At 41.7% G+C, this 16,036-nt stretch overlaps 1 protein-coding gene across 1 annotated transcript; it reads right to left on the reverse strand.

Moving 5' to 3' along the window:
- Positions 1–243: 243 nt before the first annotated feature.
- rps21 (ribosomal protein S21) lies at positions 244–14,079 on the reverse strand. The gene is made up of 6 exons (XM_041205247.1): positions 13,973–14,079; positions 8,356–8,473; positions 8,212–8,275; positions 4,454–4,525; positions 3,328–3,383; positions 244–317 (listed from the first exon to the last, which is right to left on the reverse strand). Exons 2-6 carry the CDS (start codon positions 8,403–8,405, stop codon positions 308–310), a joined length of 252 nt encoding a protein of 83 aa, XP_041061181.1. The 5' UTR covers positions 8,406–8,473; positions 13,973–14,079; the 3' UTR covers positions 244–307.
- Positions 14,080–16,036: the final 1,957 nt, after the last annotated feature.

The following is a 16,036-nucleotide window of genomic DNA, read 5'->3' on the forward strand; positions in this document are numbered from 1 at the left end:
GATCTGGAGAATTCTGTACATGTTTTCCCTGCATCTGGCAAATTAGCAGCATGTTAAATTGTAGAAAAAAGTGCGAAAACAATTTGAGGAAAATAACTTTCATTGCAACTTTAAATAAATCATTTTTGTGATTTGTAAGTTGTGATGTATTCAATGGGTAAAATTAGAACTACTGACTGTTATGTGGCTTGAATTTACTTTTCTCCTGTCACTAGTAACAAAAAAGCATAAAAGGCCTCAAGGTTTTTGCTTGACTTTTTATTTTTATACAAACATGAAACTTCCAATAACTTGAGTCTTCAGCTTGTTAGACTGTTCTGAAAAAACAAAAAGCATAAGTTATAACACATATTCATAATGTGAAATTAATATGAAGATTGCTAGAATTTTGCTAATCTAATATTTTGCAAATTTACAAGTCAACATGAAAAAAATACATCTCAATTTTGCACCTTCAATCCAGTCATTAGCCTATCTCACTACCTTGCACTGCATTGCAGTTCATTACTACTTGGGCCTGTTACACTTAAGGCATCTTTTGGATTGCCAAGTCTTAATACACAAGCTTTCAGAGGAAAACATACTTCTGTTTTGCCTTACATAAACATTGACCAAACAAGGTTACAATTTTAAGTATTCAGGTGAAATAAAAAATCAGATTTCACAGTGATCGCTATTACAAATATTACAACATATCTACAGTCAGAAAAGGGCCATTCGGCCTAATTAGTCCATGCTGTTGTTTTATGCTCCACATGGGGGCTTCCTCTCACCCTCCTCATTTATCCCAGCAACATATCCTTCTATCACTTTCTCCTTCACATATTAATCCAGCTTCCCCTTAAATGCATCTACACTATTTGCCTCAATTACTCCTTGTGGCTGTGAGTTCCCGAATTAGTGGATGCTGGTTCTTTCTGTTCTCACCCGCATGTGAAAACATTTTGACACCTACTCTATCAAACCCTTTCGTAAACTTAAAGATCTCTGTCAGGTCAGTCTTCTGCTTTCTAGAGGAAAGAGCTCCAGACTGTTCAATCCTTCCCGATGGAAAAGCTTCCCAGTTGTGGCAACATTGCCGCAAGCCTTTCTTGTACCTTCTCCAGTGCCTTGATAGCCTTATTATGAAATAAGGACCAGGTTGTTTACCGTACTCCAGGTTAACTATGGTTCTATACAAGTTAAACCTAACTTCTCTGCTATTCAATTCTATCCCTCCAGAAATGAACCTGGTGCTTTGCTTGCTTTTAAAACATGGCCTTATTAACCTGTGTCGATACTGTGTGATTTGTGTGCCTGTACTTCTAGATCCCTCTGTTCTCATATCCTATTTGGTGCTTATTTTCCAAAAAGCATTTGGCCTCCTTAGACTTTCTATCAAAATGCACCACCTCACACTTATCTATCCATACTGAAGTTCATTTGCCAAATACTCATTGATTCTGCAAGTTTGTTAATGTTTTAAAAACAAAAAACTGCAGATGCTGGAAATCCAAAACAAAAACAGAAATACCTGGAAAAACTCAGCAGGTCTGGCAGCATCGGCAGAGAAGAACAAAGTTGACGTTTCGAGTCCTCATGACCCTTCAACAGAACTAAGTAAAAATAGGAGAGGGGTGAAATATAAGCTGGTTTAAGGTTGGGGGGGGGGCGTTGTAGGGACAAGCAAGCAGTGATAGGAGCAGATAACCAAAATATGTCACAGACAAAAGAACAGAGAGGTGCTGGTATCACCATCTTCAACACCTCTTTGTTCTTTTGCCTGTGACATCTTTTGGTTATCTGCTCCTATCACTGCTTGCTTGTCCCTACAACCACCACCACCCCCCCAAACCACCCTTATATTTCACCCTTTTCCTATTTTCACTTAGTTCTGTTGAAGGGTCATGAGGACTTGAAACGTCAACTTTGTTCTTCTCCGCCGATACTGCCCGACCTGCTGAGTTTTTCCAGGTATTTCTGTTTTTGTTAATGTCTTCCTGTATTCAGGGATAAGTGGTTGAAGAATTATTTGTAAGAAGAAATCATATTATTATAGCACTTTTAATGATCTGTAATGAATGCAAGTACTTCTAGGCCACTTCAAATGGGTGGAATTATCAGACTTCAAGTGGGTTGTAACATTAGTTTAGCTTCCAGTACCGTCAAGACTGTGTCTCAATGCATTTATATATCACCAAAGTAACCTCAGCATTTCAGTGTTTAATGCAGTTGGTACATGTAATACAGGATGAAGTAAATCTTATCAGAACATGACACTTCTCGGGGACCTCCTCGACCTCCAACAGGTTCTGCTTTCCCACCCTTGCTGCTCCTGACCAATCATAGATTCTGTGCCTCACTGGCCAATATGAATCATGCTACTGCAGGTCTAATCTGCTAGCAGTGATTGGAGGAGCTGAAGCAGTTGAGCGTGGGAGAGACAGAACCTGGGACTGGAGGTGCAGCTGTCTCTCCTGGCTTTCTGGTCCTGCAATCACAACTCTGCAGTCAGTTCCTGGTGCTCTCACTGACTGACACTTGCGCTTCTTTTTTCAGCCTCGTTTGGACTAGCTCACTGCCCCAGAGGTCAGAAACATGTTTAAAATGACGGATTTCTGAAATGCAAGTGTTGGAAATCTGCAAACAGTCAAAATTTCTCATGCCTGTGTATTTTGACAGTCTTCCTCTACATTTCACTACACCCTCCAAGTATCACCCACAAATTTCAAAACTGTACTTGCTATTCCAGAGTCCAAAGTCGTTTATACAAATTGTGAACAACAGTGGCCCCAGCAGCCACCCTTGTGGAATCCCATTCCTTACTATTTACCAATCTTATCTGGAAAAGGAACTGGATTAATACTGTAATTTCTAACATTCAATTAAACAATTTATTTGTTAATCTCTCCCCCCACCGACCCAGTTCAAAGCTATCGTCCTCCCCACCTTCTACAGCTCACCCTGTCACTCTTATGCTCTCCTGTTCATGTTGCCATTTCTTTTATTCCCAAGTTCATGCAGACATTTTTAGGTCAAATTCAGTCTCTGTACTGATTGGATCAAGATTTCTGCTCGAGTAGTCTTAATCAAGTTCTGATGAAAGATCACACAGTCAAAAAGTTATGTCTGTTTCCCTCTTCACAGATGCTGCACTCTGTTTTTAATCAACTTCATGTTGGGTTTGGGATCACAGAAACAAAACTGCCTGTAATTTGGTAGTGTATGCTAGAAACATAATGTGCTCCACTTCCTAGCACTAACACCTCTCATGTGCTAGTTTCAGAAATACAACTACACCGCTACAAAGAAAATCATGGGACATAAAAGGCTCAACATTCAACTTACTTGGCCACAATGCCATCATTCTTAGCCAGCCTCAAGATACAATCATCTGATTCACCCTGTAATTAAAAAAGAAATAAACTGTAACACTCCTCCTCAAATGCTCACACCGAGTTTGATTGCTTTCCTTGGTCACCAAAAAAAAACGGTGCCGGATGTTAGAAGTATTGTGGTTTTTGCTGCCACAAATTAAAATACAAATTTATAAAGTTAGCTCACTATGAGTCAGATACTTGCAATACAGAAACATGCAACACAAGTTTAAAATGTTTTTAAAAAGCAGACCTAGTTCAATTTACATGAACGTGAAGGCAGATTTTGTATCTCCTGTCCTGAAGCTGCTGACTTCTTGCTGAAGTATGGCTCCACAGTGCCAATCACTCTCTGGCACAGTGGCCAAATCCCATTACTCATATGAACATCAGCAGGTTTTTTTTAAATCATTGGAGGACTTCAGTTCAGAATAGTTCTGTCCTCACTTCCGACCGAATTCAACTGAGTGAATAAAACTTTACCATCTCATGTGGGGCAAGCAGGAAAATATCAAACTTTTATTTTGTGGAAGACCCTTCAAATTTAACATTGATTCTTCTTTCCTAGAGAGCACCACTGTTCCGAGCTGAGACATTCTGGTAGTGTCCAACTCATTAGTTAATGGCTCAAGGAGTAATAAGGAAGACCACATTCTCCCTTATCTGGGATACTGACCAAGGGGCAGCTATGCCAGGAAGGACACTTCTTACAGACACTCACTCTTGGGAAAGTACACAAAAATTAGAACACTCTTGTGGTACAGACCCAATTTAAATTTTCTGAGGTACGGGCATATTTTACAAAAGTACCTACTTCCTCTCTAATTTCGAGATTTATTTTATACATAGAAAAGGTGAAACTGAGATCAGGAAACTTTTAAAAGCCCTCAAAGTTTCCACAAGGTATAAACATAAGTAAATTTGATTTAATGCTAGGACAGACAGGGACTTATCTATAAAGTTCTTGTACAATAATCTTAAATTTAAAGGTACACAAAATTGATGTCCTTCAGTACCATCAAGAAAGGGCAGACACAAACAACCCTGCCAAGACAGTAAGCTTATTTTCTTCAACGTTCACAAGAATGTGTACATACCATCCTACGGATAGCTCCACAGATAGCATAGGTTTTGTGCTGACCATTAAATCTTCCTGTTACTTTGTCAACCTAAGATAAAATGAACTAAGAGGTAAATGATTCAGGAAGGCACCAGCAGATATCCCGTAGGATTTGAAAACAAATTCCATAACTTCGAATTTAAATTCTATAACTTATTATCTATCGTTATGTCAATCCAACAAAAAGTCAGCATCTTTCATGAAGTAATAGACAGAGATGTTAAGAGTAGTTCACTTAGTGTTGTCCATACGGATTTTTAAAAGGTGTTTAGCAATGTACATCATCATAAACTTTTCAGCAAAATTGAAGCCAATGGGATTAAAGTGGCAGTGACAACTAGTGGACAGTACGTGGTGTTGTTCCTCACAGTTGGTATTAGGACCATCACTCTTTTTGATATAAATTAATGACCTGGACTTGGGCATAAAGGGTATGATTTCAAGGTTTGCAAATAACTTGGAAATGTAATGAGCAATAAGGGCTCCAGGTGGACACATAGACTGGTGAAATGGGCAGACACATGGCAGATGAAATTTAACATAGGGAAATGTGAAGTAACACACTTTGGTAGAATAGGGAAAGGTAGTATGAACTAAATGGCACAATTTTAAAGAGTGTGCAAACACAAATCTTTCAAGGTGGCAGGATAAGTAGGTAAGGCTGTTAAAAAAAAAGCATATGGGATCCTTGGCTTTATTCACAGAGAATAAAGGCAAGGAAATTATGCTAAACCTTTATGAAACACTTTAGTTTGGGAGTAGTGTTCAATTATGTCACAATGCATAGGAAGGAGGTTAAGGATGCAGATCCTCTACCAGCTAGAGGGACAAGGGCTGCAGGTGCACAAGGACACCATCACCTGCAAGTTCGCCTCCAAACCACACACCTTCCTGACTTGGGAACTACACTGCCATTCCTTCACTGCTGCTGGAACTCCTTCCCTAACAGCACTGTGGGTGTACCTACACTGCACAGTCTCTGAACAGATCACCACAACCCACTCAATGGCAATTAAGGATGGCCAACAAATGCTGGCCTTGTCAGCAACACTTGCCTCCCAAGAATGAATTTAAATTGGTACCAGAGAGGAGGGAATTCAGTTACGTGCAGAGACTGGAGGAGTTGGGGATGTTCTCCTTAGAGCAGAGAAAGCTAAGAGTAAGTTTGATAGAGAATCAAATGCACAGTTTTTATAAGAGTAAATAACGAGAAAGTGCTTACAGTGGCAGAAGGGTCAGTAACCAGAGGACGGCTAGTGATTGGCAAAAGAGCCAAAGGTGACACGAGGAAACATTCTTTTATAAATCTACACAGTGAGTAATGTCCTCATCCCGTTCAAATCTGCTGTTACTCCCTCCTTGAATTTGTGGTTGCTTCCCAAATTTGTGTTCAGTTTTTCTGCAACTTCATGTTTAAATCCTTCCAATCAGTCTTCCATCCCTGCCAAAGGCACAACTAATGTGCTGTGTGACATTGGCCATGGTAGGTTACCCCCTGCATCTTTCTCAACCTCTCTACAATCTGACATGGCTGACCACACCATCCGTCTCTAACACATCTGCTCACCAGCTGGGGTTGCACTTGCCCAGATCCATTCTTATGTCGAGCGTTCTCCCATGAATCTACCCTTGGGTCCATCCTTTTCCCTCAATTACATTCTGCTCTCTGTCACATCAAAATCACGTCAGGTTTCATATATACGCCGACACTCAGCTCTGCCTCACCACCTCTCATGACCCCTCCACTTTGTCTAGTTTGTCATTATTGCTTGTTCAACATTCACTTCTGCATCGATGGATTCCAACCCTGCCTGAACTCATCTGCTACTGAAACCCTTATCCATGCCATTACCTCTGGACTTGACTATTCCAGTGCTTTCTTGGTTGCCACCGCACCCACCCCCCCATACTCACGCAAAACGCTGTTGCCCATGTCCTAACTTGTACCACATCCCATTCACCAATCGTCCAAGCTTGCTAATTTGGAACAGCTCCTGGCTGAGCAACAGCTCAACTTTAAAACTCTATTCCCTGCGTTCATATCCCATCATGCCTTGCCCCTCCCTATCGCTGCAACCTTCTCCAGCCCTACAACCTCCCAGATATCTGTGCTCCTATTTTAACATCTTAAGCATTCCTAATTTTAATTGCTTCACCATTGGTGGCAGAGCTTCAGTTACCTGGACCCTAAGCTTTAGGAATTCCCTTCTTAAACCTTTCTTTGCTTCTTTAAGGTGCTTCTAAAATCCTACCTCTTTGATTAAACTTTTGGTCATTTGCCACAGTATCTCCTTATGTTCCTTAGTGTCAAATTTTGTGTGAAAAAGCTCCACTGAAATGCTTTAGCATGGTTTGCCACATTAAAGGCTATTTAAATGGCTATGGGGAAAGGGTAGCAGAGTGGGACTATTAGGTCTGCCAGAGAGCCACAATAGGCCAAATGACCTCTATCTGTGCTATCTCATTCTATGATAATTCCCTCCCTCCATTTTCAGTCATAGAAAACCGGGAAGTGTACCAGGAAGATATTTTTAAACTGTCTTTTAAAATATACAAGAGGGAATTTTTAAAATGTTTTGCTTGTAACATAATTAGCTCCCATTTTCATGGACTGCACTCTCTTCAGGGACATACTTAGTCATGAGCTGCAAGATTCAAGAGTTGGGGACCAGCGGGCACCATTCTACTGCTTTATCAACTTAAACCATGCAACTTCACAAACACAAAACTGGTAAGACTACTACTGAGTTGACCAAGGACAAAACTAAGTTTTAGGGCAGAGGCCTCTGAGGTCATGAGGAGGAGCTAGGAAAGAATCTGGTGATACATTCATCCCTCCAGGGCACATCAAAAAACCAGGCTGACTGTTCAATCATCAACAGTGTCCTGGAATACTGCAAACATCCCTAGGTCAGATGTTGGATAACTGAATCAGCTCGATACCAATCTCCTATTGCCAAGCAAGTCACCTTGGTACCAGCTTAAACACAAAAAGACACTCCTTATCCAGCATTCCAAGGGATAGTTGCTCCTTGGACAGCCAATTACAGCACGTGTTTGAACCTTCACTGGGCAGGGTGCAGGCACCAGGAATTCTTTCCAAGCGCCATAGTGAGCAGTACCATTTACAATAAAGTGGGAGTATATCCCTGATTCCAGAATGAAGACACATCACACCCCACTAGGCAGTGGTTCCATTAGCTGGATCATAAAAGCTTTAGCACCAACTGCTTGCTTTCCTTTTGGGTGGCATAATGAGCAGCACAGGTCTTCATAATCGAAGGAGGCTATTCATTACTCAAGCCTGTGCTGATTCTTTGCTAGAACTATGCAATTAATCTCACTCCCCTGCTCTTTCTGCAGAGCACTGCAAACATCATCCTTTGCATAGTTATCCAATTCTCCTGAATGCAACTATTGAATCTTCTGCTGCCCTTTTGCGCAGTACATTTCAGATCACAACAATTCATTGTGTAAAAAAATGTTTCTTCGTAATTTTTGCCAATCACCTTAAATTGGTGTCCTTTGGTTACTGACCCTTCTGCCACTGGAAACAAGTTCCTCCTTATTAACTCTCTAGCAAAACCACTCAGGATTTTGAACACCTCTTATCAAATCACCCCAATGTTTTCACTGGCCAGTGAGGACAAAAAGATTCTACCAATGCACACGCATCATCTAGCCTTATTAAAAATAATTCAGATCTATATTCTGATTCACTGGCACTTAACTCACATCAGCAAGATTGATTTGAATGGAAGCATGGTCCTTGGCGCCAATAATTCTGTTGCTCGCAGAGCTAAAAGAAATGAGTAACAACTTAGTTAATTATGATGCATTCAACACATTGGTCATAATCTGCACATATTTTATACCCACCATTTACGTGGAACATAAAGATCAACAAATTCACCAGCGTCGTTCTGCATGTTGGGTTTTTTTAGTTGCTGATTTTGTTCAGAAGTTGGATTTTTTATTCCAATTGTTATGCAGGGATCTAGACATATACAAACAAAATTAATAGTTCAGCAGTTCCGTATCAATTGTGTTAAATTAGATTCTCCAACTTTAGCTAAAAACTACTCACCTTATAAACATAAACAATTAAAGTAGTTACAGTACTTGATGAATCATTATTACAGAAACATTTGTCCAAAACTATATTGGTGATATAACAACTAACAATGACCGTGTCCTGGATAAAGATTATTACTTAATTTAACTTATGGATGCTAATTAATAAATGATCTACCAACAGTATAAAAACTTATATTTATATAACACCTTTAACATAATAAAACTTGCCAAGGCATTTCACAGGGGCTTTATGACACAGCCTTATAAGGAGATAGTAGGTCAAATGACCAAAAGCTCGGCTTAAAGGAGGAAAGCAAGGTAGAGGTGGCAAGGTTTTGGGAGGGTTTAACAGAGTTTATAGGCTACCCAACTGAAGGCACATTCTGCAATGGTGGAGTGATTAAAATCGGGATTGCTCAAGCAGTCAGAATTAGATGAGTGCAGATAAGAAGGTGAAGGGGCTGGAGAAGATTACAGAGATAGTGAGGGACAAGAATTTTTATATCAAGACATTGCTTGGTTGGGTGCCAATATACATTAGCGAGCACAGGGGTGAAAGGTAAATGGGACTCAATGCAAGTTAAAACACAGGTAGCAGAGTTTTGGACGACCTCAAGCTTACAAAGGGCAGAATGTGGAGAACAGCCAGAACGCTGGAATAGTCAAATCTAGAGATAACAAAGCAATGAACGAGGGTTTCGGCAGCAGGTGAACCGAGACAGGGTGAAGTTGGGCAATGTTACAGAGGTGGAAATTAGTGGTCACATTCGACATCAAGGCTGCTAACAGACTGGTTTAGAATCAGACTGTTAAGAGGACGAGGTGTTGAATCAGAAGCTAAGGAATGAAGTCTGGAGCAGGGACCAAAAAAACATTTTCAGTCTTCCCAAAAATCAATCGAAGCAAATTTCTGCTCATCCAGTTCTAGATGTCATATAAGTAATCAGATAATTTAGCAACAATGGAAGAGTCAAGAGAGGTGGTGGTGAGGTAGAGTTGGGTGTCATCAGCATCTATGTGAAAGCTGTGATGTCACCAAAGGGACAGCATGTAAATGAGAAAAAGGGGCAGGCCAAGGATGGATCATTCAGGGGACATCGGCAATAATGGTGAGGGAGCAGGAAGAGAGGTCAGCGCAAGTGTTACTCTGGCTATGATTAGATAGATAGAACAGGACCAGATGAGAGCAGTCCCACCCAGCTGGGCAACAGTGGAGAGGCACTAGAAGAGGATGGCACAGTCAGGCAGGTAAAAGGCTGCAGCCAGGTTGTCAAGGACAAGGATAAATAATTTTGTCAGTCACATCTGATGTCATTTGTGACTCTGGTTAAGAGTCGTTTCATTTCTGTGGCGGGGGCAGAAACTTGCTTGGGGGGATTCAAAGGTGGAGTTCCAGGGAAGGTGAGAATGGACTTGGGAAGTGACAATGCATTCAAGGACTTTGGAGAGGACAGAGAGGCCAAGGATTTCTTTTGAGGGTGATGGTGGCAGTTTAGTGTGGATCGGGGCAAGGAGGCATGAGTTGGACCTCATGGACAAGGTAAACCTGGAAAGGGCATGATGGGAGATAGGAAAGAAACAAGAAAAATGTGTGAATTCAGGGTTAGGGCAGGATCTTTAGGGGAAGTTTGGCCTGGTGGAGTAGTGGAAGGGAGGGAAACAGCAGAGAAAGCTGATTGGAACGTCTCGATCTTAGCATCAAAGAAGTCCATGAGCTCCTTGAAGTTGTTAATGGAGGTGAGGATACAAGGGAGGGATTTAAGAAGACAGTTGGTAGTAAGGAAAAGATGACAGGGTTATCTTTACATTACAGGATGATCCTGGAATAGTGAGCAGTTTTAGGAGGCACGAGGAGGCCCTGCTAGTGTTTTGTGTGGTCCAGCCAGATCCAGTGAATAGCTAAACCAGATGTTCACCAATTCTTTCCAGTCTGCATCCCTTACTCAAGGGAGTAGAAATGAGACTCTACCAGGGGGAATAGCCAGGTGAGAGGGGATAATGGTTTTACCAGGGTCCAGAACATAAAACAAAAACAGAATTACCTGGAAAAACTCAGCAGGTTTGGCAGCATCGGCGGAGAAGAAAAGAGTTGACGTTTCGAGTCCTCATGACCCTTCGACAGAACTTGAGTTCGAGTCCAAGAAAGAGAATTTCAACTTTCACCACTACAAATGTTTTAGCAGAGCAAATGGTGGAAGATATAACCAGGCAGAAGGCTTCATTAAGGGAAAATTGTCATCACTCCCCCAGCCAGGTTTTTGTTAAGCGGATGATGTCAATGCAATCATACACAATAATTTCATGGACGGCAAACAATTTGTCCACAAGAAAACAGACATTCTGCAAGGAAATGTGGTGACAGCTGATCAATTGTCAGAGCCCACAGGGTCAGTAGTGAGCCGGACTGGAGATTGAAAATATTAGCCCCCAGTGGGTACACTGGGTGGAAAGGTCCATGAGGTTGCTGTTCATAATGAGTCTAAGAAGCATTAGGATAAAAGTTTTTTAAAAAAGGAGCAAAAGTGGAAATAGAGCAATGGGCTCGGGGATGGAGCAACAGCTAAAATGTGCATTCAGTGTAACTCAAGTTATATAGGAGAATGTAAACATAAAAACAATAAATTAAAAATGCAAAAACATCCCATTTAATGTTGAGGGCATGGTTGAAATACAAGTGCCTGTTATTTATAAATAAAGAATGCATTTGGAGTGTTTACAACTTGCACTTATGTGACACTTTTAACATAACACCCAGCGTTTCAGAAGAGCGCCATCAGGCTAAATTTGATAGCAAACCAGAAAAGGGGGGACTGGCAATCAAAAACATGGTCTTAGAGGTAGGTTTTTAAGGAGCATCTTAAAAGGAGAGGTGGAGCAACTAATAAAAGCAATTCCAGAGCATAGGGCTTAAATGGCTGCAGGCATGGACACCAATGATCATGTGAAGGAGTTGGAAGATACATAGTGAACAGACAGGAGAAAGGAAGAATTCTCAAAAGATCGTAGGGCTGGAGGTTACTGAGATGGGGGATGGAGACGGAGAAATGTTTGAACCCAAATACAAGAATTTTAAAATCAAACGTTGGTCCAGGAAAGCAAACGCTATGATAGAGGAACTGGACTTGGTAAAAATTAGGATACAGGCAGCAGAGTTATGGTTGAACTGGGAGTCTGGAAAGCACTGGAATGGTGGATTCTAAGGTTAATAAAAAACACAAGGATTTCAGCAGATGGGTGGAGACAGATGCAGAGATGGGAAATATTGGAGAGGTAGAAGTAGGCTGTTTGGTCAGGGTCAAATGTACTCTGAACAGTTTTCAGCTGGGACCAAAGACAATGGCTTTTGGTTTCCCCCATGTTTATTTGGCAGTTTTGGTTTATGCAGGACTGTATATGGGGCAGCAGTCCGACACAGCGAGATGCTTGGAGCAGCTGAGAGATAGTTGAGGTATAGCTGCGCGTCTTCAGCATACACTTGCACTGGAGTTTCAGATGGCTTTGCTGTGGACAGCATTTGGGTGAGAAACAGGACAATCCACAAGGATGGATCCTCAGGGAACTCCGGGGTGATGGCACAAGGTAGGAGATTCTCTGGCTTTTGGATAGACAAGAGTGGTACCATGCAAGGACAGCTCAACAACAGAGGTGGTGCTGGAAGAGCCTGGTGTGGTCAGTGACAAACGCATGTAGGTAGGTCAAGAAGGATGAGGAGGGATGGTATACAGGATCACAATAACCTGGGACATTTGTTTGTGACTTTGAGTACAGCTGTTTCAGTGTCGACAGTTTAAATGCAGCCATGCATTTCAACTGCCATTATAGCAATCCCATTCACCTGTCAAAAACGTAAAACCAAAATGATTTCTTCCCCAGTGTAAATTTCAGATTGAGCAGGTAGCAACCTGAATTGGTTTCTCAACCAGCACAAGAAGTATTAACTAGCTTCTCAAGGCAAAGTCAGAAAAAGAAATAATATTTCAAAACAAAGCCCATCCCCTCTAATACAGGGAGTAAGTTTGACTAAAACTACATTCGAAAATGAAAAAGTTAGAATTTTAAAAAATCACATCTCAATTTGCTTTTGCACAAAAAAAGTTCAGTAAAAATAAATGTGAGGATAATTCGAAGAACTGCTCAGCTCATTGAGATGGTAATGAAACCTCTGCCATAGTAGCACAATCCAAACTCTCAAGTCTTTGGCATGAAGTTCACAGAGCTAGAGCTGGGATGTCGTGACCAGTGCTCCTTTAACACCTTTTACAGTGAATAGAATCAATTGTAAAACAATTACACAGTACAGGAGGGGGCTGTCATGCCCATGCTAGCTCTTTACAAGAGCAATTTAGTTAGCCCACTCCCTCATATTTTCCCTTCAGGTGCTTATCCAATTCCCTTTCGAAAACCACAATTGATCCTGCCTCCACCACACTCTCAAGCACAGGCAGATGATGGCATAGTAATCCAGATGGTAGGCAAACAATCCAGAGGTCAAGACTGATGCTCTGGGGACAAGGTTTAAATCCCACCATGGCAGCTAGTGGAATTTAAGTTCAATTAATGGATCTGAAATATAAAGCTAGTCTCAGTGACGGTGACCATGAAGCTATCATTGACGTTTTGTAAAAATTCATTTGGTTCACAAATGTCCTTTTACAGAAGGAAATCTGCCATTCCTACCTAGTCCGGCTTTCATGTGACTCCAGGCCCACAGCAATGTAGTTGCCTCTTAAGTGCCCTCTGCAATGGCCTAACAAGCCTCTAAGTTCAAGGACAATTAGGGATGGCCAACAAATGCTGGCCTTGCCAGTGACACCCACATCCCAAGAATAAATAGACGCAAAAAAAAGTGCAATCCAGATTCTAACTACTCATTGCCAACGTTGCCACTGTTCTTTTACTAATTACCTTAAATGTGTGCCCTCTGGTTCTCGATCCATCCAATAATGGGCATTTTCTCCCCACCTACACTATCCAAACCCTTCATGATCTTGAACACCTCTATCAAATCTCCTCTCAGCTTTCCCTTCCCCGAGAACAACCCCAGTTTCTCCAAATCTATCCCTGTAACTGGAGTACCTCATTCCTGGGACCATTCTCATATTTCTTTTTCTGAACCCTTCTAACCCCGAAATGTGGGGATGCCTGGAGTTTATGAGGCGGTTGACGAAAAGCTATTTATAGGCTCCTCATGGCCGATTACCCCCCGCCCGCCCCAGGCTCAGAGCCTGCGGCCCAACTCGCCCCGTACACGCGGCCGCTCTTTCATCACTTTCCTTTCCCATCTCAAGCGGCCTCGCCGAGCCCGGGAGCCCTATCCCGCCCGGCCAAAGGGGCTTGCCGCACGGGACCGTTAGCCCAGGCCAGGCCCCTTCAAACGTCCTCTCCTCCCCACAGCCGCCAAGCCCCCGGTCGGACTTACCCTGCAACCAGAATGGCGACCGCCTAAAAGAGAGAGAGCGAGAGAAAGAGGAGGAAGTAGAAATTCGGCCAAAGATATCCGGGGGCGGGGTGGCAACGACTTCCGAGTCAGCCCCAGTCTTTACCCCACCCCCTGGTGTGTTGCGCGCGCACTGAGGGGCAGCAACTATTCTGCGGGGCAAAGAGAAGGCTGCAGCTGAAACCCACTCACTCTCCAGCTTAAAAACACGAACAAAAATGAGAAACTGTTCGAAGCTCACAGCTCTCCTAGCATCTCATTGTATTAGGAGTAAGTCCAATCGTTTTGCATGCTTTCTGCACTTTGAAATGACATTTAAATCTCACTGAACGGAAAGACATTTGCTTTAGAATTGTGTAAGTGCATAGATCTGTGCAAACATGTTTAACTTAAATAAATAACTTAAAAATAAATGTCAATCTATTTAAACACATTTGTTCCAAATCACCTTTTGAACATAAACTTCTCTCCTACAATTTTCATGCCCTTAACCATTTCACTAAGTTGTGCATCTCTACTCAAATTAGATTGTTCCTCGTGACCCATTTGTACACTTTTGGGCAGAGGACAGCATTGAAACTAATGCGTCAGTAATGTTCTGAAAGGACGCAACAAAATTACATTCCTGTTAAGAAAATGCCATAGTGGTAATACATGGGAGAACATGACCTGCGAGAGATGAATAACACAGGGCTCTTCTGCTCAGCACATCATAAGTTATGGCCAGGCACCCAGATTGTGTGACATTCCTCCACCAAAATAACCCCACTTAAAATTCAATGGCAATTTCCAACTTAGACACCACTGCTGAAGCCAATGATGCGTATTGCGTTGCAGTCGAAGGACTTCGTCTTGGCTAACTGACAATTCCTACGTGAGAGTACGGATAATGCTTTTGGAATGGTTTTTGTCTCAAAGCATTATGCGCAAAGCTGTCTCTCTTAGCATACAGTAAACTGACTCAACCTGTAAAGATATGAGAGAGAGAGATAATGCAGCAAGTCAGTACGAAAATAAGTTTAACATTTGCTATTCAGAAGGATCAATTTGCAAAAAATTAAAAAGGAAAACGTGCCTAAATCTCAGCTACAAAGGAGGAATGAAGGAAAATTGGTAATGTAATATGTTCAGAGGAGCTATAGAGAAAATATGGAACGAGAACAGAAACTAAGGCACATAAAAGGGGAAGAAATAAAATTAAGAGCAAGTGAAATTAAGGCAATAAGCAAGTAAGATGCCAGGAATATATAAAATTGAGTAAGTGTAAAGAAAAACAAATGAAATAGCTGCACAGCAGGGTCACTGCTCAATTCACAAGCACATCATTCCTCACCATCTTTGGTGCAGGAAAGTTACATCATGATAAACTCAGCAAAATAAATCATCAGTGGACATTATTCTAAGAAATCAAACTGCATGCCTCTGGCATCAGTTCACTGTTCTGCCTACAGCCTAAACACAAGAATTATGAGATTTTAAAAAGGTCTATCAAAACTTGGCAAGAGTGATTAGATCATGTTTGTGCTGGAATCATCAAAATGGGTGGCAGCTTGCCCCAATAACAGTGTTGAATATTTTAAAGGGGAGGATCTGCATTCTCTGGGATTGGGTCTAAAACTTGATCTCCAGACAGTGGAAAATTGGGTATTGCTGAGAGAGAGAGGGGCTGTGTCAAAGCTTTTTGTCTTGCACTCATCAGGGCAGATGGAAAGAATACCAAATTTCAAAGGGAACAATTTATACTGCATGAAGAAAGGATGCTGATTGGTTGGAAAAAGTAGACTCCGATTGCTCAAAGCATTACCATGGAGAATGCACCAGGATATAGTTATCCTCCAAGCTTCTGTTTAAATTCACAGGCATTTCAGCTATGACTGGTTGAAGCATTGCCATGGGAATGCACCAGGGAATCATTGATGCCCATGCCTTTGTTTAACTGAAAAAGGTGCAATGCCTGGACATATTCTGTTTACAGAGGACAGGGCTCTGCGTGTGAAAGATGCATTCTTCATGGCAACACCTTGACTAGTCGACCTGCCTTTTTTA

This window comes from Carcharodon carcharias, chromosome 14, assembly GCF_017639515.1.
Source record: "Carcharodon carcharias isolate sCarCar2 chromosome 14, sCarCar2.pri, whole genome shotgun sequence".
Classification (NCBI taxonomy): Eukaryota; Metazoa; Chordata; class Chondrichthyes; order Lamniformes; family Lamnidae; genus Carcharodon; species Carcharodon carcharias.

Excerpts from the sequence above, each read along its gene's own strand:
- rps21 (XM_041205247.1), bottom strand. The coding sequence starts at position 8,405 with ATGCAGAACGACGCTGGTGAATTTGTTGATCTTTATGTTCCACGTAAA. Across the intron at positions 8,276-8,355 it reads CTTTATGTTCCACGTAAATG|CTCTGCGAGCAACAGAATTA; the intron begins GTGGGTATAAAA and ends CATTTCTTTTAG. Across the intron at positions 3,384-4,453 it reads GTGGAGCTATCCGTAGGATG|GGTGAATCAGATGATTGTAT; the intron begins GTATGTACACAT and ends TTTTAATTACAG.